The 23,189-nt window shown below is 45.2% G+C and overlaps 1 protein-coding gene across 1 annotated transcript; it reads left to right on the top strand.

Moving 5' to 3' along the window:
• Positions 1-473: 473 nt before the first annotated feature.
• FASLG (Fas ligand) lies at positions 474-22,820 on the top strand. The gene is made up of 5 exons (XM_002916946.4): positions 474-578; positions 11,645-12,063; positions 12,661-12,706; positions 17,339-17,395; positions 18,649-22,820. The coding sequence occupies exons 2-5, from the start codon at positions 11,728-11,730 to the stop codon at positions 19,041-19,043; spliced, it is 834 nt and encodes a 277-aa protein (XP_002916992.1). The 5' UTR covers positions 474-578; positions 11,645-11,727; the 3' UTR covers positions 19,044-22,820.
• The last annotated feature ends 369 nt before the right edge of the window (positions 22,821-23,189 follow it).

Raw genomic sequence — 23,189 nt, forward strand, 5'->3', positions numbered from 1 at the left:
GAGACATCCATGCACGAGAAACCTCTGACTATAACACTTGCAATATTTAGTTGCTCTGAGATAGTTTCTTTGAGGAAGTGATAGGCTGCCAGCCGAGATGCTCAGTGCATCTGGGAAGGTCTTTCGTCTCAGATTTCCAGCTGGACGGACCATGGGCCAGGTTACCCTGGATGGCCACCCTGCGTGGAGGCCAAGGGCAGGGTGCATGCCCGGCACAGGGGCGCACTGTGGATGCAGAGGGAATAAGCGCACAAACACATAGCCGAGTGCTAAGAGGCACTCCAGTCCCAGCTCCCTGACTGTGAACGCAGGGATCCCCCACCAGGACGGAAACCGGCACAGGGGTGTAGGAGAATGTGAAAAAACGGACAACGCGATGTGCCCATAAACTAGAGAAAGGGGATGCGGGGAGGAGAGATTTTTGGAAGGAGATGTGATGACGCTTTGCTTCTGGCCCTGAGGCCTTGTGTGAAAGGAAGTGCTCTCCACCACCCTCTGACCACTTCCTCAGTAGCCACCTCGCTCCGCGGAGCTGCAGCTGGAAAAGAACCAGCCCAAGGAGTGCTGGGAAGACCAAGGTGCGTGAGCGACCACAGTCATCTGTGGGTCGTTGGTGTCTTTCTGCCCTGCAAGCCCTCTCCAGCCTCCCTGCCCCCCGCGCTGCGTGGTTGGGTTGGTTAACCGAGCACAGGGAGAGGAGCAGATCTGTGCGGGAGGTCACATGCGCATGTGTGCACATGTCAGGATGCTGGTGTGAGAGAAGTACTCGGCGTGTAGCAATGAGGAAGGCTTGGAGCTGCGAGATGAGTGAATTCAGAGCTGCAAGGTGAAGGGACCTTTGTTCCCTTTGCTGGAATCCACCCCCACCCCCGCTTAGAGGATCAGAGCCCGAGGAGGAGTGCCAGGCCAAGGGCTGACATCCTGTCAAGTAACCCTGATAGGTGAACAGTGAGGTGTGCAAGGATAGGGCACTCACGGGTTAGGCGACAGCGAAGCAGCAGCTGATTCAGCTGTCAGTCGCTGTCTGGAGATGCACTCAGGTCTCGGTGGGTGTGTGTTCAAACCAGCTCTGTTGGGGGAAGGACAGACTAGATGTGGACAACAAGATGCAAAGGTTAACCTCTGTAGTGGTGATGGGGGCGGGTTTCTGAGGCTGCCGATAAAAGGGCAGGCAGGCAGGCCCCCACGGCCGGGAGGCGTGGGACAGGAGACAGCTGGGAGGCACCTGGGTAGGCTGGCGGGGCACCTGTCATCGGGCTGCCTCGGGGGGTGAAGCACAGGGGCCAGGGGCACGGCACAGGGGGGAGAGCTGGGGCAGGGGAGCAGGCCTTGGAAGACAGCAGGGTGCAAAGCAGGGCCTGAATGCTCGAGGAAGGGACATGTGGGCAGGGACTCTGGGATCCAGGAGCAAGGCTCCATTCCTGGATGGCCCTGCGTCACGGGCCCTGGAACTGGTTTAACTCCAGGCTCTGCCCCTTAATAGTTGTGTGTGTGATTTTGGAAAAACCATTTAACCTTTCTGAGCTTTAGTCTCCTGATCTGCTAAGAAGAGTATTTAACCTTATTGGCTTATTTGGAGGAATCAACATGAGAATCACACAGAGGATCTGATTCAGTATCTGAACATAATGGGTACCCGGTAAACAGGAACACTCGTGATACTTTGCAAACATCCCTGGGGGCAGCAGGAGGCTGTGTGCTGGTATGAACCAGGCCATGAAGTTAGAACCGGACCTGCAGCAAAAGTGACAAGAGTGCAGGTCTCCTATTCTTGGCGGTCTAGGAAATCAGACGGGTCCCGGAGCTCAGCCTACAGCGGCACCACCTGTAACGTGCAATATGTTTTGGGAAAATGGGGAGAATGGGGCATGGAGCCAGTGGGCCACCAGAGCCGGAGGGCTGGTGGCAGCCAGTGGGCTGCCCTCTGTGAGTTCTGTTGCTTGAGGACCGAAGCTCTGACGTGTTGGCTCAGGGCTGGCCAGGCTGCAGCGCGTCAAGAAGGGCCAGATGGCACAGGACAGTAAGGGCGTTCCCCGTCTTCCTGTGTGGCTTGGTTTTTGTTCATTGCAGCTGATTTTCTAGGATTTAGGTTCCTGCCTGGGTGGAATGGGAATTAGGTCCATTTCTGGCTGGTTTCCAGTAGCAACACCTTTCAGCACATCAGCCTTCCTATTCTCTACGACTCTGGCCTCCGGGCTAGCAGGGGTCTCGTGAGTCTGGCCGTGCCAGTGTGCAAGCACTTCCCTGTGGCCAAGGAGCCCCGCTCTCCCATGTTCTTCTTCTCGCCAGTCCTTCCGATCTCCTCCCTTTCTCCAGTGTTCAGCCTCCCTTTCCTCACTGACCCTTTATTTTCCACCTGTGCCTCTTTTACTTCCATTCCTCTGTCCTGTACTTCTCCTGTTTGTCTTTTGAGCTGCTAACCAACCTCTTGCTCACCATGGAGCCATGCTCTTTGGAGCTATGAGTGAGCTCAGGATCACCCAGTGCAGCCCCCTGCCCCAAATCTCTGCCAAGGAATCCTTGATCCAGTGCTTACATATTTCCTGGAACTGGGAACTGATGGTGGCCCGGAGTGGCTCCTTGTATGTTTGTAGCACTTTGTTGGCACAGTGGGAATGCACTGATGGAAGAAGTTGTCCCCCTGCCTTTGCAGAACTCAGTCTAGTGGAGCAGAACCTTCCAGTGCTTGGTTCTAATTTTACCCCATAGGGTCTCTATAGGCGAGTAATACCCAGGAAATGTTGACTGAGCAGTTCCCGTGTGCCAGCCTCTGGGCTAGAGATTGTGATTGCAAAATGAACAAGAAAGTGTCCCTGTCATGAAGGTGTTTGAGCTTAGGAGATAGGAGAGATTTCCAGGGACTTGGTGGGTTAAGTGCTATAATCAACAGGCTACAGGAACCTTGAGGAAGGAAGCATTCACTGTACCTGGGGAAGGTTTTCACAAACGAGGTGTTGTCTGAACTGACTTTGGAAGGAAGAGTTCATCAGGAGGACCAAAGGACATTGTGGGCAGAGGCTATTCCCAAGTGTAATTTGGGGATCTTGGGCTAAGCTAGGCAGCTAGAATAAGATAAGTAAGATTAACTGTGAATGAAGGGTGCAAACCAAGCAATGGGCTGGAATGATGGCGCAATCCCTAGGGAAAGGGAATGTAAATCACGTATAACATGACACGGGAACCACACACACAGTGTGGAGCAGTGAGGTCTAGGAGCAGGAGCCCTGAAGAGTGCAGGTGTGGGCTGGTCCAGGAATTCCTGGTGGAAGGACAGCCATGCTGGGCTCTTGTGTCTTCTTCTGTCAACAGAGGAGGTGGCAATGCCTGGGCTGCCTGTCGTGAGGTGAGGGGGAAGGTGACGAGAGGGGGAGGGTGGGGTCTGGGAAGCCTCAGTGCCTGGAACACAGTGCATTTAGGGAGGTGAGGATAGTTAATGGTTGAGAGTGAAGCAGGTAGGTGTTATAAAAATAGAAGGGGCGTGTAGGGGTGAGGGGGGCAGTGTGGAGATGGAAAAGTGTGAATGAAGACCTTCAATTTAGAACTCAGGTTCCCTAGAATGACGAGAAGGATTTTGATGTTATGTGTTGGGGGAGGGGAACTTACCAAGGTTCTCAAGGTGCCTGAGCCTCTGCGGGACAAGAGGATGGCTGTGGGAAGAAGAGAAAGTCTGGTGGAAAGACCTGAATTCACATCTGGGCTCAGCCACCTCATGAGTTCTTCAACTTCTCTGAATCATTTCGAAATGCAGATGATACTTACCTTCGAAGGCTGCTTGAAAGTCAAACAAGAAAATGTATAGAGTGGCTGGCATATTGCAGTCACAAAATAAATGTTTCTTTCCGTCCCCTCTCCTCCCCACCCATCCCAACAGAACGCTGAGTCAACATTTTGACTACAAGGGACAGGAAAGGCAGGTGGATTTGACGGATATGAAGACAGCAGGGCCATCCCACCCAACTGGGAGCTCCTTAAGGAATTGTGCCATGGCCATGGGTGTGTCTTTGCCCCCTCCATGGTTCTTTGCACCAACTGGTGCTCCAGAGCATAGAGATGGAATTGGACAGAAATAAATGCTGTGTTTTCCTGTCCAGATATTTACGACATGGTGGGGAAGCACTGGGAGACAAGACAGATTTTCTTCCTAACTCTTCCACTCACTGGCTGTGGCCTTGGGCGAATCCCCTCCCCTCTCTGGGGCTCAGGTCCACATCTGTGAAACACGGGGCATGGCAGGATGAGCTCCACATTATTCTAGCGATGAGATTTGAGAGCCCTGAAGGCGTGGGGTTGGTACGACAATATTGCAGCTAGTTTGCGAACAAGGCTCAGAGGTGGGAGCCTCATTTGTAAACAAACTGGTACAGAGCTCAGGATGCTGAGACTGTCCTTTTCCTGTTGTCCCACGGCCCATGACAGCAAACCATATCCCAGACTCGGAGGTTGTGCACCCAAAAGTTGATTCTCGTGAGACCCCGAGGAGGAAGGGCTCTCGAGGCATCCAGATGCACAGCCCTCACCAACATCTGCTAGACACTCAAAGGAAACAGTGGGTGACAAAAACAACGACTTTGACATTTGAGTCAGTCTTTGGTGCTTCTGACTTTCCCACAAACCCACCATGACATGTGTTTTTGCAATGAAGCATTTCAAGCATCAATAAGGGGCTCATAAAAGAGCCCACAAGACTCAGGCATTTCCATTCTTAAAAGATGTTGTTTAGGGGTGTGCCCCACACCCTAACCCACCTCCTCACCGCCCTGGAGGCTGAGCTCCCAGCCCTATGCACCTGGGGGCGCTGCTCATGGGGTAGTCTTAAGCACTCTTTTTTTTTTTTTTTTTTTTTTTTTTTTAAAGATTTTTTATTTATTTATTAGACAGAGATAGAGACAGCCAGCGAGAGAGGGAACACAAGCAGGGGGAGTGGGAGAGGAAGAAGCAGGCTCATAGCTGAGGAGCCTGATGTGGGGCTCGATCCCATAACACCGGGATCACGCCCTGAGCTGAAGGCAGACGCTTAACCGCTGTGCCACCCAGGCGCCCCAGTCTTAAGCACTCTTGTTTCCTAACTATTTTCACATTGTGCCCTTTTTGGGCTAGAATTTTGGCTCAAACACCAACAGGCTTTGTTTGTGACCCTAGTCAATCTCTTCACCTATTTCAATGTTAGTTTCCTCACTTACATTCATCTCATCAATAGATACGTATTGAGTGCCTTTAATACCAGGCACTACTCTAGATTTGGAATTCACAGTTAGCCGTTTCTCTAACTGGCAGAAATCCAGACAGTTAGACATTCATATGATTTAGTAACCAGTGTATGACCTCAGCACTGTTTGCAGTGGTTCTAACGTATTGCTGTGCTTGCATACGAGGACTCAGAAGAAAAGATGGTCAATCTGCTTATACTACAAAGCTGTAGTAATCAAAACAGGATGGTACTGACACAAAAATAGACACATAGATCCATTAAACAGAATAGAGAGCCCAGAAATAAACCCATACTTGTATGGTCAATCTACAACAAAGGAGGCAAGAATATAAATAGGGAAAAGACAGTCTCTTCAATGAATGGTAAAACTGGACAGCTACATGCAAAAGAATGAAACTGGACAACCATTTTCTCATGCCATACACAGAAATAAACTCAAAATATTAAAGACCTATATGTGACACCAAAAAAAATAAATAACCCAATTAAAAATGGGCAGAGGACCTGAATAGACATTTTCCAAAGAAGACATATAGATGGCCAACAGACATACGAAAAGGTATTCAATATCACGAATCATCAGGGAAATGCAAATCCAAACCACAGTGGGAGATCACCTCACACGTCAGAATGGCTAGAATCAAACAGGCAAGAGATAGCAAGTGTTGGTGAGGATGTGGAGAAAAAGGAGCCCTCGTGCACTATTGATGGGGATGCAAATTTGTGCAGCCCCGTGGAAAACAGTAGTGGAGGTCCTTTAAAAAATTAAAAATAGTAATACCATGTGATCCAGTAATTCCACTACTGAGTATTTTCTCAAAGAAAATTAAAACACTATTTTGAAAAGATATATGCACTCCTGTGTGTGTATACTTACACACACACACACACACACACACACAATGGAAGATTACTCAGCCATGAAAAGGATGAGATCTTGCCATTTAAAACATGGATGAACCTAAAGGATATTAGACTAAGTAAAATAAATTAGAGAAAAAGAAATACTATATGATTTCACTTACATGGGAAATTTAAAAAATAAAATGAACAAATAAAGAGCAGAAAAAGACCCTTAAATACAGGGAATGAATTGATGGTTGTGAGAGGAGAGGGGATGGGGGGATGGGCACAATGGGTGAAGGGCAGTGGAAGGCACAGATTTCCAGTTATGGCAGGAAAAAGTTACGGGAATAAAAGTCACAGCACAGGGAATATAGTCAACGGTGTTGTAATGGTGTTGTGTGGTGACAGATGGTGGCTACGCTTGTGGTGAGCACATCACGATATCTAGAGAAGTTGAATCACTATGTTGCACACCTGAAACTAATGTAACACTGTGTGTCAACTGTACTTCAATGACAATTCGGGGGTGCTTGGGTGGCTCAGTCAGTAAATTATCTGGCTCTTGATATCGGTTCAGGTCTTGATCTCAGGGTCATGAGTTCAAGCCCCGTATTGAACTCCACACCCAGTGTGGAGCCTGCTAAAAAAAAAAAAAAAATCAAATAAAAAGATGGCCAGTCTGCTGAGCCGCCACCTCAACTTTATCACGTCAGGGTCGGCCACCAGGGTTCTTACTGCCAGAAAACTTGAGAAGCCTCTTGAGAGAAACAGTGACTGCTCTGAATAGTATTAAAACTTTGAGACAGGAGGGAGGACGGTCTCTCCCTGGCTTCTTGGGTTGTGCTTCGAGTGGCAAGGAGGTCATCTGGAGGCAGGAAAGATCAACCTGGCACCCAGCTGGCTATTAATGGGATAGATGCCTTTGGGTGTAAGCCTGTGCAGTTTCTCTCAAAAGTCTTCTGACTTGTCTCAGGGTTTAAGAGCCAACATTTGATGAGAAACTGAGACAGTGAATGAGTTGTGATTTGAGGGTGCTAGAAAACTACTGTACGGGGAGTTTGGTAAGAATTGTTTCAATATTTATTGCATGTTACTTGTCAGGCACTGTGCTAGGGTGCATATACAAGAGAGTGCAGAAGATAGACATGATTCTATATCTCTCTGTATCTATTTACGAAATTATTTCTAGGTACCAGAAAAGGAAAAAAAAAAAAGCCCAGAGTATGATGAGAGAGAATACTAACTGGGATTATCTCATTTAGATGGAATGACCAGTGAAAACCTCTTTGAGGAAGTGGTATTTGGTTTAGGACTGAAGGATTCTGGGAGCTGGTCATATAAAAGTAGGGCAGAAGTGGGGCAAAGAACATTCTGACCAATGGCAGCAGCTCGGGCAAAGGCCCTGAGGTGGGCAACAGCTTGCCACGTTTGATGAACGGGAAGGCCCATGTGACTGCAGTGTGGCCTGAGAGGAAGACAGTAGAGAGTTGCAGAGCCAGGAAGAGCCCAGATAACGAGGGGCTTGGAAGTCACACCAAAGAGTTCAGATTTTATTTCAGTGGCAGTGGAAATGCATCAGTGGCAACTGAAGGTGGGCCATGCCGGCCTTGGAGAAGGAGGGGAACGCGCTGTGCGGCTGAGCTTTCCACGTCGGCAGTAGGCCCCTGACATCTGCCCAGTGTCGTCCGAAGATGGAACGCTCAGCATCACTGAGTGAGGCTGCGGAAGAATCTTAAGTCCTACCGGGTCCTGTTTCTGACTTCAGACTCTTCTCTATCTTGTCACACGGCCAACATGTATTTGTTGAGTTTTCACCCAGTGGTAGTGAACAAGATTGACATGGTGTGCCACGTGTAACTTGTTACTACCCAGTGTTATCCTGTCTTTTTACCCTCTTCCCGGTCCCCAGGGAAGAGGTAGCTGCTGGTTCCATCGTGCACCACTCTGGGTGACTGCCGAGTCATGTCTAGAGCTCCAGGCCACAGTCCACTGAGTCCGGTCCCCTGCTAAAACACGGGGGGGATGGAAAGAAAGAGGAAACCCTTCTCCTTCCTCTTCTGTTCTTTTAACCTCCATGTGGCTAACATGCTAAGATGGGGAAAGATCATTGGAATTCTTTTACTAAAGGGTCCGGACAATTTCTGAAGGGAATTACAATGCTAGAGGGATCATCATTAAAGATAACTTGAATTTAATCTAATGAGGTCAGATACCTAAAAAAATTTTTAATAACTTGTACAGGGAGCGTTCTCTGATTTGGTCCTGCATTTTGATTTGCTCCGAAGCCTCACCCACATCCCATTAAATCTCTACGACAGGCAATCCTACACCTTAACCGAAAGAAATCACCAGTTCTGAATCTTTCTCCCCCATCCATCCTCAAGGAATCCTGGTTGCAGAATCAGAGAGGCCACCAGCGCAAGTAGAGGGATGAGGTCAGAAAGAGAGAAGTTCCTCAATTGGAATTTCCCACATGTGGGAGCTGCCAGCAGGCTGGCCCTTTGATTTATTTATTCAGTGCATTTTTAAAAAGGTTTATTTATTTTTAGTAATCTCTACACATAACGTGGGGCTCAAATTCACCATCCCAAGGTCAAGAGTCGCCTGTTCTAATGACTGAGCCAGCCAGGTGCCCCTTCAGTGCATCTTTTGAAGGCAAATATATGTGTTCCCCTCCCCCCCAGCAATCACAGAGCTAGGATCTTGTTTGAAAAGATCATTTCTGCTAATGAACAAGGTTCTGGTAGTACTCCAAACTATGACAAGACCTTGTTATTGTCTGTTAGGGTGTTTATTTCTCCATGATTTAGCCAACATATGGTATTTGGTGGCCGCATCAAAGAGCAATGCTGGTGTTTAAAGACTGCTCTCTATCTCTATTTCTGTTCAGATTCTCCCTAGGATCCGAGGACCCTGGATGGTTTGGGGGCATATAGTAGGATTCTGATTCCTCCTATCATAGATTAAATCAAGAAGCAGGGCAGAGGGAGGTGTGAAAGTACAGCATAATTCTTACTGAAAAATGCTAGAAGTTTCTGTGGGAGTTTGACAGAGAAAAGCAGGGAGGATCTTAGCCTGAAACAGAGGGGTCCATCAGTCCGTCAGTCCACTGGTGGAATCTCTGCGGATCCTGGTTGTTGGGCATTGACTTGCACTTTTTCCTGCAACCTGTATCCCCTCTGCACCTTCATTTCTCTTCAGTGGAAGACTGTCAGGTATGTTAAGTTTACAGGTGGACTACGTGTAGGAAGATTTGCTGCATTTACAACAATGAGGACAACATTTGCTAAGGGCTTACGTTGAAGCTAGGGACCATTTTAAGTGTACCAAGTGCTTTGACTCATTTAGTTTCACAATGCCCTACGAAATAAGTACTGTTCTGATCAGGCTCATTTTTATAGATGAGAAAACTGTGGCACCGAGGGACAGTGGCCTGTCCAGTTCACACAGCTCATAAGTGGAAGAGCTGGGATTTTAACCCCAGGCAGTTTAACTCAAGAACCACAAACCCCTGAGCATCCTGCAACACTTTCTAGCCTCCCCATCCTCGATGTGGTGTGTCTTTTCACTCATTTGAATCTTTGCCACCTTCAGTAAAATTTTTATAGTATAAAAGAGATGACCTAATACAACTTTTGTCAGAGGTATTTCAGGGTACTTTCAAGGCTTTTTTGGTTGTGTGTATGGTGGAATTCTTAAATTATACATTCTGATTCTCACTTACGGCCTTTAAACTTGCCCTTTTTCATAACTATGAGTAAAGCCATATGTGAGTTCAAAAGCACATTAACTCTGCCCACCTAGAAGAAGCGATAGTGAGAAGCTCATGCAGTCATTCTGGTCTCATCTGTCAGGCTGTCTCATGAGTCCAGAGCGGGATGTGGGCAGAAGCGTCTGGAGAGGAGGCAGTGCCAGCTGCTGGAGTCTAATGGGAAGGAGCCCTGGGTGTCACACTAGGGAATTTGGACGACTTCTGGTTTCAATCCTTTCAACACAAGGTTTTGGCGAGAAAGCGAGATCTCTTGAGTTTGCTTTTATCAGCGTGGTTCTTGCATCATTCTGCAGGGTGACTTGTGCTCGGGAAGGCTGGTGGGAGGGAGCGCTAATGTTAGGGTGCCATTGCGCTACGGCAGGTGAGAGGTAATAAACGTCTGACCTAAGACAATAACAGGAAAAATAGAAATGTAGAGGGTGTGCTGATGTGAGAAACAGGTTCGGGGGAAATCAACAGGCCTGGGTTAAATGTTGCAGGAGAGAAAGAGAGAGGAGTTGAGAAAGACTGACGTCAAGTGAAACAGGTAGTATGGGGGGGTGGGCCGGCAGAAGGTGGCAGGGAAGTAAATCTGGTGTTGCTTTGGCCCAGGTGGAGAGCCAGAATGGCAGTCGCAGAAATGCCACAGCATGATGTAAATGCTGATGAAATCGGAAAAGTGGAGCTCTCCGGTAAAATGGAAAACAGGGTTTTAGGCGTGGTTTACAGGGTTTATAGGGGAGCCTGATTGGGACTGCAGCCAAGCACTTGGGAGTTAAAGGCATATAAATAGTATTCGAAGCCACAGAAGAGGGTGAGGTCTGTCCAGATAGAGTTCCTGTCTTTAGTAAAAAACAAACAAATAGGACAATCAGTTAAATTTGAACATCAGATAAATGACAAGTAACTTTTTAGCGTATTCCACGTGATGTTTAGGACATGCTTATCCTAAAAATGATTTCTTTACGTGACATTCAAATTTAACTGGGTGCATGTGTTACCCCTGACAGCCAGAACACAGGCTGCAAACAGAGGCCTGCAGGAACCAGGAAGGCCATTGCCCAGGGCGGCTGGTGTGTGAAGCACAGTGAAGGGTGGGCCAGCTGGGAGCAACAATGTCAGCTCTGGTGGACTGGGTTTGGCTGGCCTCTAGGGTGTCCAGTATTCTAATGTTTTGAAACATAATAAATATATATATATATATTTAATGTGGACTATCCCAATTTTAAAAGGCGACAACAGAGAAGAGAAAAAACATAGTGAGGTCTATGGGTATGTCAGCCACTGGTTTGCAACCTCTGATCTAATCCGTAGAGAGAGGGTGGGGCAGATTTTTACCCCATAAATTACAGTGCTTTGCAGTGTTAGGGTAAACGGTACTTGGGTGTGGCGAGAGGATGGAGCAAGGGATTGATTCCCTCCCGCAAAAGGTAAGAGGTGGACTCCACTCCTGGCTCTGACTCCATAGTCTTCCCCTCAGGGCCTGGCCACCCCTCCCCCTGCCCCCCGGGAGCTGGCTGCTGGACAAAGCCCACTGTGTTGAGCCCAGCGCTGCCTGCTCTCACAGGGCCTGAGAAAGATAAGGCTATCCCACCAGCCTTTCAGGTAGCGCAGCGACAACTGGGCCCTGCAGGCTTTCATCAGAAACTTGTGGGCGGAAACTTCCCGGGGTTTGCTCTGAGTCTCTTGTCTTGAGGCTTCTCAGCTTCAGATGCAAAGTGAGTGGGTGTCTCTTTGAGAAGCAGAAAGACAGAAGGAAAGAGAGAACGAAAGAGAGGTGTTTCCCTTGGCCATGGAAACTCTATAAAGGAAGAGCCGGCTTTTCTTCTCTCGAGCAGTCAGAAAAACAGCGGCCCCGGCCCGGACACCTTGCAGCGGGCCAGCCCGCCGAACCGGCTGCCAGCTCGCCGAACCGGCTGCCATGCAGCAGCCCTTGAATTACCCGTACCCCCAAATCTACTGGGTGGACAGCAGTGCCGGCTCTCCCTGGGCCCCTCCCGGTTCAGTCCTGCCGTGTCCGTCCTCTGTGCCAGGAAGGCCTGGGCCCAGGAGGCCACCGCCGCCACCGCCACCAACACTACCGCCGCCACCACCGCTGGCTCCGCTGCCGCTGCCGCCTGTGAAGACGCGGAGGGACCACAACACAGGCGTGTGCCTCCTTGTGATGTTTTTCATGGTTCTGGTGGCCCTGGTTGGACTGGGGCTGGGCATGTTCCAGCTCTTCCACCTACAGAAGGAGCTGGCCGAACTCAGAGAGGTAAGCCAGCGTGTGCATTTGCTGTGCTCTGGAGACCGGGTGTAGACAGCTCTGCTGCTGCTGCGGAGGGCAAAGGGACACCGAAGCCCAGAGGGACCGTGGCCTCTTGCAAAGTATATTTTAGTCCTTTTTTCCTGTCTTCGAAGTGGATCATTCTAGTCGTTCTATTCCAGAGGCAGAGAAACGGAGGCTCAAATGAGTGAAAGGGGTATTTGCTCTCTTGTAAAGGATCAGGGCCCGAATAGGACTGGCAGTGACAATTCTTCCTTTCTCAGCTGGCCGGTGCGCCTGCTGAACCCCAACCTAGAGGTTAGTGATTCAAGAAAGAAAAGGAATTTGGAGTCTTGCTTAGGAGTGAATTTGTTTAAATGACCAAACTAAATTTCCTTGAAAATACTTAAAAATATCAGAACTCTTCCATATCACAAAACTGAGGCATGGTGAGACACGATGGCATGGCCAGAGTCTGAGTTAGGAGAGGTTCTGAGGTGTGGAGATTCCCTTCTCAATTTTATTGGTTTATTTGACAACTTTGCCTCCTGTAGCTTAAAGAACTGCATATTTATTATGCATCTTTTTTTCTCTCTCTTTTGCCAGTCCACCAGCCAAAGTCATATAGCATCATCTTTGGAGAAGCAAATAGGTGAGTCCTTTAATGCATGTATATTGAGTTTCTAAAGACAGTCCTCATTGCTGAGCCATGTTGGTTGAAGGCGTGGAATTCCATCCCATTATTGGACACATGTGTACTACAAAAGGAATCCTGGCTAGTTTGGAATCTTTGGTCATATTGATTCCTCGAACTGCCCTAACATATTGAGTGAATATAATCATTCAAAATCAGTATAACTGAGTACTGCACACAATTCATATAATTTCCATTTGACTTTGGAAAGAGATGACACATATACAGCTTGTTCCAGGCGTGTCCCCTTCCTCAGGCTTCCTGGTTTCCATGAACAGGGCAGTGGCTGTAACTCCCAGGGAGGGGGGGGGGTGGAGGGGGCAGAGACAGATGTTTCTGGGAAAAGTCATCTCCTCTTTAAACTCTGTAAGAGATTACTGAAGAGTCAAGCTTTATTTAAAAAAAATTTCTAGGATATATTTAAGCTTTTATTTATTTATTTATTTATTTATTTATTTATTTATTTATTTACTGGGGGGGCAGAGGGAAAGGGAGAGAGAGAATCTTAAGCAGGCTCCACACCCAGCACAAAGCCCGATGTAGGGCTCCATCTCAAGACCCTGAGATCATGACCTGAGCTGAAATCAAGAATCGCATGCTTAACTGAGCTACCCAGGTGCCCCTTTAAGCTTTTAAAAAGTAGGCAATTAATCATCCACATTAAAGTTGTTCTTTTGCACTCACTGGCAGTCTTGGAGGGAAGACTTTGGCCATTTCTCAAGGGCTAGTCCAACTTTCCCCACAAAGGCAATCATAAGCTCCCTTCAATAATAAAAGAAAGTCCTTTGTATGAGATTCAGGACAAGGGAGAAGATGAAAATGTTGAACACTGACCTTGTGTGACGTGTTGGGACATAGTCTGGAAACTGTGGGCAGGTAGATTTAAGATGCTCTGGTTCATTCAACTAAGATTCATTGAACTTTGAATTTGGTAAGAGTTGGAAGGGAGCTTGGAGCAAATCTGGTCCAGTCATCTCACTTCTCGGAAGAGAAACAGAATACCAGATAGATTAGGGGATATGCCCCAAATGGCTGGTGTGGAACTGGGGCTAGAAGGAACACAGGCTTCCGGTGCTTTGTCACCTACAGGGCTTTCCAGCACATAGATTGGTGCCCTATGAAATAGGGAAGCTTCCATCTGTCTATGATGGCCATGGAATGAGAAATAAAGAAGAGAAGCAAGATGCCTCTGCAAAGATAACAGGTAAATTTCATCCTTAGAAATTGGGGAAAAAACAGAAGGCAGCCCTGGCCGTCCAATGAGGGGAGCCTATTCCAATTTCTCCTATGCGCCTGTTGTAGGTGACCCAAGTTACCCTACTGCTCCAGAATGTAAGCTCTGGAGGAACCATCCCTTGGAAGCTCTGGTCTCTAGCTCTAGGTCCAAGTCCCTAAATGTTAGAAAGTCCAGATATATTCAAGCAGAGTAGAAATATTTGTTAGAAAAATAAAACCTTTGGAGGATTTCTAAAGTAAAATAGCTTTGAAAATCAGTGGAATGTGGCTGGTGAAACAGGTCCCTAATTACCCATCTTTCACCCGCTCTCTGGGATCATTTTAGTGATTAAAAGTCAAGCGAATAGATGAGTCAGGTCCACCTCTTCCAGTAAACAAGTACTTTCTTATCAACCCAGATGGACCAGAGCTTGGTGAATTTCCCCATGGAGAACAAAGTATCAACTTTATTAATAGGAAAAGAGATGCAAATTAAAACAAAGGGATATCCATTTTCACTCATCCCATTGGTAAAGATTAAAAAAAAAAACCAGATTGGCAAAAATGTGAGAGAAAAATTTTGCTTAAACATTAGTTGACAGCCAGGGAACATGTAAATTGCTATACCTTTTCTGAAGACCAGTTGGAAAATGTACCAAAGGATTAAAAGTGTTATTTACGGGGGCGCCTGGGTGGCTCAGTCAGTTAAGCAACTGCCTTTGGCTCAGGTCATGATTCCAGGGTGCTGGAATCGAGCCCCATATCGAGCCCCATATCGAGCCCCGCATCAGGCTCTCTGCTCCGAGGGGAGCCTGCAGAACATGCTTCTTCCTCTCCTCTGCCTGTCTCTCCCCCTGCTTGTGCTCACACACCCACTCTCTCTCTCTCTCTGTCAAATAAATAAATAAAATCTTTAAAATAAAAAGTGTTAATTTACCATGTACTCTCATCACTAAGAATTTATCTTAATAAGGTAATGAGACGTAGACCCAAAAACTCAGAAATAAGGGTGTTCATCATTTTCTTATAAGGCTATCTATAATAAAGTCAGAAAAACTTAAATGCTTCTTAACAAGAGATTAAACACATCATGGTATATTCAGAGGGCATCATATGCAGCAAATGAAATCCATATAATTACATTTAAGGCCATGGAGATTGTGTGTTCTATATTGTTAGATAAAAAAGACAAGTTATGAAACAGTAGGCTTAGTTTAAATTGACTATGTAAGTACATGTGCATATTTTTATGTTCTCAGTAAAGGATTAGAACGATTTATAGTTCAACAAATTAACAACGATTTTCTCTGGCATACTTGCCAGAAAAACTATTATAGATTATTTAAACATACTTATTTGCTCCTTTTTCATTTTCCATTTTTCCACAGTTAACTCATTAAGTCTTTAATTCATTCACAAATGTTCTTGGAGTGCTTCTTATGTGCCAGTGCTGGGTGTTGGTGATGACTGAGAACAAGAGAGACAAGGGTCCTGCCCTTAGGAAGCTTAAGCATGCAGGAAAGGGTAAACAAAAGCAAGCAAGCAGACAATATAATTTCAAATTTTACTAAGTGCGATGTAAGATAGAGTGGTCTGGAAAGTCCCCTCTAAGGTGTTGTGTGTGCGTGCCTGTGTGTGGGGTGCTGTGGGTGGATAGGGGAGAACATTCCAGCAGTGAGAATGGCATGTGCAAAGGCCCCGTGGGCAGGAAATACTCATCACTGAAGTATAGGATCTATTTCCATTTTATTTCAGCATTTATCCAGCAGATATTTTTACTGAGGACCCTCAATGAGAATCACACTGTGCAAAGCTCTATGAGGGATAGAAAGATACGCAACCTGTGGTTCTCTGTTCCATTTCCTGTCAGTACATGGCTGAATGCCAGACTAATTGTACAGATGGTTTGTGGTATAGGAATGTAGAGGAGACTCAGTTTTGCCTTTCCTGTTCGCTAACACCTCATTCATGGTGGGTGGTGTCGGGTGGCTAGAGAGGTCATGATTGTTCAGGTCATGTTCTCAGCGGATTGGGGCAATGCCACTCCACATGTGAGTGTTACAGGCTAATCGCTATGAGCTTGATGTGGATGAGGGCCTTTCTATGAATCTTTCTTAAACATCTTAGTTGAATTTATTAGCTAAGTGGTGGCTGTCTTTGGTTAAAATACTTGAAGTCAGAGAAATAATTCTACTTTAGCAACTATTGTCTATTTTAACTCTTTCAATTTAATTTCCCAAATTTTTACTGGTCACATGCCCTGAGTTAGAAACTGAACTAAGTACTCTGTTGGATTAAACATATAGTAGGAAATTTGCATTTATGTGGGGGGAATAAGACAAGTTATACAGTTACCACAGAAATGGGGAGTCAGAACCGACAAAAGAGGTAAAGACAAAGTGATTCTAGGTGTCAAAGGCGGGAAAAACTGTACTGGATTAAAAAGGCCTGAGGGAATTTCCCCAAGAAAGAGGTATTGCAGGTGGTATTTAGAGGATGATAGGAGTTTACCACAAAGATCTGTTTGGAGGGCGTTCTGAGCAGACGAACAGCAGGAGCAAAGGCACAGGGGCTGGAAGCTGGTTGTGTTCAGGATACATCAGAACTCATGCAGCCTTGGCCGACATGAGCAAGCAGAGGAAGTGAGGCTGGACAGACAGACAGAGATCATGTAGCTGGGGAAACTTTTACACAGTTATACGTTCAATGGGGAGCTACTCAAGGCATTTGAGATCTAAGGATGATTAATTTGGGCAGATGGTCAAATGCCACTGGGGGGAAGACCTAGTGGCCAGGGGGTGAAATCATAGTCTTTGGCCTCTGTCCTGTGGAGTCCTCAAGGCAGCAGGACAAGTAAAATAAAGCCCTAATGTGGAAGCAGGAGACTTGAGTGTCCCTCCTCTTCTGACACTGAGTAGCTGGGTCTTCCTGGACAAAGCACCCACCTTTTAAGTTCATTTAGCTGTCTGTAAGGTGGGACAATAATCTCTATCTCAAAGGACTGTGGCAAGTTCAAATGCAGTAACTGATATGATAGCTCTTTATCAATCAACCTTTTTATTGTTTCTTTGTGACATAATTTGTGCATATGTCTATCTCAATTTGGTTTATTTTTTACCTCTTTTTTCTGAAGTACAGGTTGCTGGGAGTTCTATAGTTTGGACTTGAATGATTAGTATATGTTAAACTATATTATTTTATATATAAAAACACATACAGTATATGTTAGACTGTATTAGACTATAGTATGCGTTAGACTGTATCATTTATGTTTTTAGAAAAACCACTTTTGTTTAAATGATCAGTTCAGAGTCCCAACAAAAGAATAGTTGGTATCTCATTTTTACATGTATCTTTCATCTCTCTATGATACAGGTCAACCCAACCCACCCTCTGAAAAAAGGGAGCTGAGAAAAGTGGCCCATTTAACAGGTCTGTATCTGAAAGATACATGGGGCTTGGGAAAGCCTTTGACAGAAAGAGTGGCTGGTTGGGTACTGTGCTTGGAGGGAGTTGCTACTTTCTGGTGACAGCATTTGACACCCAAGAATAGTCCCATCTTTCTAGTGAAGTCAACCTCGCACCCATACTGAATCCCTGCAATAGTCTAGGCCATGTCCTGAACTGGCAAAATGGAGCTGGTTATAACATGACTCCTGCTTATTAGGAGCTCACTCTTTCCAGTCATTCCAAAGACCCTTGGGGGATTTGGGGCATGCGTTCAAAAGGTGAGATCTGGGAAGGGAGGGAGGGATCAATTATTTTAGTCAGTGCTTTTCTGGTTTTCTGGAAGAGCTTCACTCTGCTTTGTGCAAGAGTAGAAGTAGGAGTGAGAGGAAAGGCCCGGTCCTGGCATTGGTGGACTTCCTGCATGTGGTCATGTAGTGAAGTGAAGTGATTTGAGAGCAATGTGGTGTGGGCATTCCCAGGGCACAATCCATGAATATCTGAAAAGCGGATAAGTATCCCAGAAAGTAGTATGCCACTGCCCCTGGAATTATTTAGGCAGAGGCTGTAGAATGATCCAGTTTGGATCACTAGATATTTATTGAACACGTGTTGTATGTCGAGCCTTGGAGACATGTAGATTAATAATACGTGGTTCCTGCCTTCAAGGAACTTAAAATCTAATAAGGAAATACAGGTACATAAGTGATAATTTCAGTACTGGAGAGTGTTCTCTGCTTAAGGTATGAATATTCTGCTGTGTGGACATAAAAGAAAGGGGATTTTAGCTCAAAGTGGGGGGACTGAGGACTCCTTAGCATAGGTGAGGAGTTGGAAAAGATGATCCCTAAGGGTTCTTCCCAACTTTAGAATTTCCTTAGGTTTGGCTTTTTTCCTCATGGAGACACCTCAAAACCTAGAAGCTTTGGTGTTAGTTCTGAAGATCATAGAATCTCTCTTCCAGAGAACTAAAATAATCGCAATAATGTCTCATTGTAATTGATTAGGATATATATTATTGTCCCAGTCATGTAGATGATAAAATTGAGGCAAGCAATTTCATAGAGGTCTCTCAGGAATTCAGTGAGAGATCGAGTCTGACCCACTAGCCAGGTCTATATGGGTTATGTCATTTTGGTCATTTCCTCAAGGAAAGGCCCACAGTTTTGCCTTGGAAACTTCATTTGTTGGGTTCATGATCATTCCCGGCTGAAAGCTCCTCTCTGATTTGATTTCAGGCAAGTCCAACTCAAGATCCATCCCTCTGGAATGGGAAGACACATATGGAATTGCCCTTGTCTCTGGGGTGAAGTATAAGAAGGGTGGCCTTGTGATCAATGATACTGGGTTGTACTTTGTGTATTCCAAAGTGTACTTCAGGGGTCAGTCCTGCAACAACCAGCCCCTGAACCACAAGGTCTATATGAGGAACTCTAAGTATCCCCAGGACCTGGTGCTGATGGAGGGGAAGATAATGAACTACTGCACTACTGGCCAGATGTGGGCCCGCAGCAGCTACCTGGGAGCGGTATTCAATCTCACCAGTGCTGACCATTTATATGTCAATGTATCTGAACTGTCTCTGGTCAGTTTTGAGGAATCTAAGACATTTTTTGGCTTATATAAGCTCTAAGAAAAGCACTTTGGGATTCTCTCCATGTGGTTCCTTGTTACAGGCACTGAAAATATGGTCTTGAATGAGAGTCTTCTTAAGCCCACTTAAGGTCAAGTGAGAAGACATGAGCCAAGAGTTATCTTGAGACCACAGGGTCCAGCAGGTCTACAGTTCCTCATCTCATGAGCCAGACAGGAGGGGGAGTACGACCGAAGAGCATGAGACTCTGCGCTGCCATGCAAAGATGCAGAGGCAGGAAGAAGCAGCTACCAGGCTGTCCTACACTCATTTAAAGTGTTCAAGAGCATTTTGGCACATTGAAAAGGACACCTGTTAACTCACCTCTTGGGGTGGGTCTACTATCTACCTCAGGGGAGGCTGTCTTTCAGATATATGGATGTGACATGAGTGTATAAAGGATGGAAAAAGAGGACTAGGCTTGCATGATAAGCTAAAGAGACCAAAAGGCCAGTGTCCCATTGGAAGCATCTTTACTTCTAAAGGCACAGCCTGAGCCACCAGGTGATGCTAACAAAGAAGCAAGGGGGATCTTTTGGGAAGTTGCTCCTTTCCCCACACAGCATGTATATTTCCAGTGCAATTTTAGTTGTGTGTGTGTGTGTGTGTGTGTGTGTGTGTGTGCATCTGCACTCACATGCATGTGACTGGAAGAGTTACATAAGAAGAGACAATGTGGAGATTGTGAAGGATATGTTTGGAAAACATGGGTTGCATTTAGTGGTAGATTTTGAATACTTCTTGGCAACTGACTCAGTTGTCCTCAAAATAGTCCTCAAGACTCTTTGATTGTCAGCTGTTGATGTTATTTTCCTATAATATAATCAGTATTTATATACACTTTGCATATTTTAATAAAAAGAATACTTGTAATAAAAATTATATTTTAGAATACAGGTCAACATTATGAATGTACTTTTTGGAAATCACTAAATTTTTTTCCTCCTTATTTCTTTCCTCCATGGCTTCTTCACTCCTTTTGCCTTAAGGCCACGTTAAGAAGAACTCACTAGAGTGGGAACTGTGAAGCAAATCCATCATTGCTAGACACCACTCTCCCCCAGTCTCTTTCCATTATCCAGAGTTTTTATTACCTATATCATTGCCAATGTTAAGCTCACCCAACTTTCAACAGAGTTGATGATAACTTCACCCACGCTCCTGCTGGAGCAGAGCCATAGCATAGTGGAAAGGGCACAGACTTTGGACTGAAAAACTTGAACTTGAATCTTTGTGCCTTTACTTTCTAAATGCAATCACTGGGTGAGTCACTTGACTTCTCTTGGACAAAAGTGACTAATATGTATATAAAGTATCTGGTATATGGCATCTATCTAAAAAAATGGCACCTATCATTTTAGTAAGCAATACGAGAGGCACTTCATGCTCCAGAAGAAGCCACTGACCTGAGGCATCCATCTAAATACCTGGTTTCTTAGATTCTCCTGTTCTTCAGTCACAATGACCTTTTCCTGTTTTTTTCAACTACTCACTACCACAGGCCTTCCCCCCACTTTGTCTTTGTTAAAAATTATGGCATATCCTTTACAATTTGATTTCAGACATCCTATTGTCACATCATCTCCTATTATTCCAGCTCAATTGCTCCAACATTTTTTCTCCTAAATTGTGTCTATTTTTATCACATTGAGACCTCTGATAAACTCTAGCATTTCCTTACGTAGCCATCAGCTCCTTCTTTATCTTCATTACTCTCTCTGACAAACTTAGCGTTTACCCTCTGTCATTACAATCAGTATTTTGGAAAATTTCTCAATTCCAGCATATTCTGTGTCCTTCACTGTTTTCCCCTTGCAAAAATCCCATTTCCTTTAAGCTGGCATCCTACAAGCTGGATGTTGCTAGAGAAAAATTACCCAAACAGACAGGCTGGTTTCAGTTTGTTTTTATCTATCATCTACTTATATCGATTACTCTTTATCACTGATTTATTTCTATCTTTTGGTTGATTTGAATATGTAATACATATACATAGTACAAATTTTAAAAGGCATGCAAAAATATAGGACAGTAAGTCCTCTTTTCACTCTGTCCCATGGCCCCATTTCTGCTCACAGAGACTATCACTGTCTCCTTATGTAGCTTTCCAGAGATGGTCTATATGTATGACATCAATTTACATGTGGGTTTCCCAACGTTGGTTGTATTGACATTCTGAGCTGGATAATTCTTTGTTGTGGAGGCTGTCCTGTGCACTGTAGTAAGTTTAGCAGTATCCCTGCCTTCTATCCACTAGGTGCTCGTCACATTGTTCCCTTCTCCTGTGTGATAACCAAGAGTATCTCTAGGCATTGCCAGATGTGCCCAGGCTGGGGATGGGAAGACAAAAATCAGACCTACTTGAGAAACCCAGCTTCACATTAGTGATCGCAGATCTCAAATGGACATTCAACACTGCCTACTACTTTTTCTTCAGTTCCCTGCCAACCATGTTTTTCCACTGTTTGAGACAGTGACGTCATATCTTTTCCTCTTGCAAACCCACCATATCCCCTCCTCCCACTATGGAACCTCACTTACACCACCAGAACACAAATCTACCCACATCTGCATGATCTCTTTCTTTTATCCTTCTAGTGGAGGAAGATGACCATGTCTTCATTTGTGCACTAGATCCATTTCTATTCCCTTACTTTGCCTCTTTAAAATTGTTCTTCTCTCTTCTGGATCCTCCAACCATCTCTGTCTATGAAATGATTTCCATCAGCATGGACATATGTTCAAATACCCTTTTTCAATAAAAGACAACTCAGCCCAAACCAAAAAAATCCCAAACCTTTCTTTACCTTTCCTTTTCTCCAGTGATGGCTGCATTTCTCATTTTCCTGGTAGAGACAAACATCTGAGAAGGTTGTCTCCACACACATGGGCTCCATTTCCTTAGCCAGGAATGGTCTTCTTCAGGCTCCCCATATGGCTGGCTTCTTCCTATCTTTCAGACCTTAGTTTAAATGTCACCTCCTCAGATCATTTTTGCAGCCTCCTCTCTTTCTTATTATTTTATTTCTCTTCAGTTCCTTCTTAGTAACTAGCATAACTTGTGGTTATATTATTTATTTGACCACCTAAAAGCATCTGTTTTTCCACTAAAATAAAAGTTCCTCAAACAAGACCTTTTCTGCTTTGTTTACCACTGTATTTTCATCACCAAATCCCGTGCTTGGCATGTATTAGGAGCTCAATAAATATCTGTTGACTGGATAACCTTAATTATAAAACAAATGTTTCTCAGTTTGTGGTATGTGTGTATGTTTCTCAGAGTAGTGAATATATTCACCACTAGTCATAGTATTGCCTCATGAATGTATGTGAGTGTTTATCCAGCTTTGAGTAGATTATCTAATGGGAATTTGAGGCTACAGATGGAAAAAAAAAAACCTGTGCATCCTAATTCTTAGCACTGGAAAACAAGAAAAATCTATTTGGTGTCTGGCATTACCAGGAGTTATTCAGGATATTGTTGAGGGAACCTGCTGGGTAACTAGAGCTGAACTTGTCACTTAGAAGATATTCAATAAATATTTGTTGAATAAATTAATTAACAAAACCAAAGGTCCAGGCCGGAGTGTGTCACCTGCTCTCTTTAAAACTCTTCTGTTGATTCATCTGCTTCCTGACCAGGTGCCTCATAAAGTCAAGGAGGTATTCACCCTTCTTTTGGCTGCTTGTCTGTATTCCTCGCCCTCACAATGAAATCCACCTCATCCTTTTTCTCCTCTTTTGGCTCCAACCATTAAGTATACCAGTTCTAAGGGTAATGGGAAGTTTTCTGGACTTTTTAAAGATTTTNCCAGGCCGGAGTGTGTCACCTGCTCTCTTTAAAACTCTTCTGTTGATTCATCTGCTTCCTGACCAGGTGCCTCATAAAGTCAAGGAGGTATTCACCCTTCTTTTGGCTGCTTGTCTGTATTCCTCGCCCTCACAATGAAATCCACCTCATCCTTTTTCTCCTCTTTTGGCTCCAACCATTAAGTATACCAGTTCTAAGGGTAATGGGAAGTTTTGGACTTTTTAAATCAAGGGATCCTTCTAGATAATGGCACAAAAGCAAAGAGAAAGTAGGAATGGCACTGGGGCATCCCAAGATGACATAATGCAATCAGCTAGCAGTGGTATTACTAACAC

The sequence above is a fragment of the Ailuropoda melanoleuca genome, chromosome 8, assembly GCF_002007445.2.
Source record: "Ailuropoda melanoleuca isolate Jingjing chromosome 8, ASM200744v2, whole genome shotgun sequence".
In the NCBI taxonomy this organism is placed as follows: Eukaryota; Metazoa; Chordata; class Mammalia; order Carnivora; family Ursidae; genus Ailuropoda; species Ailuropoda melanoleuca.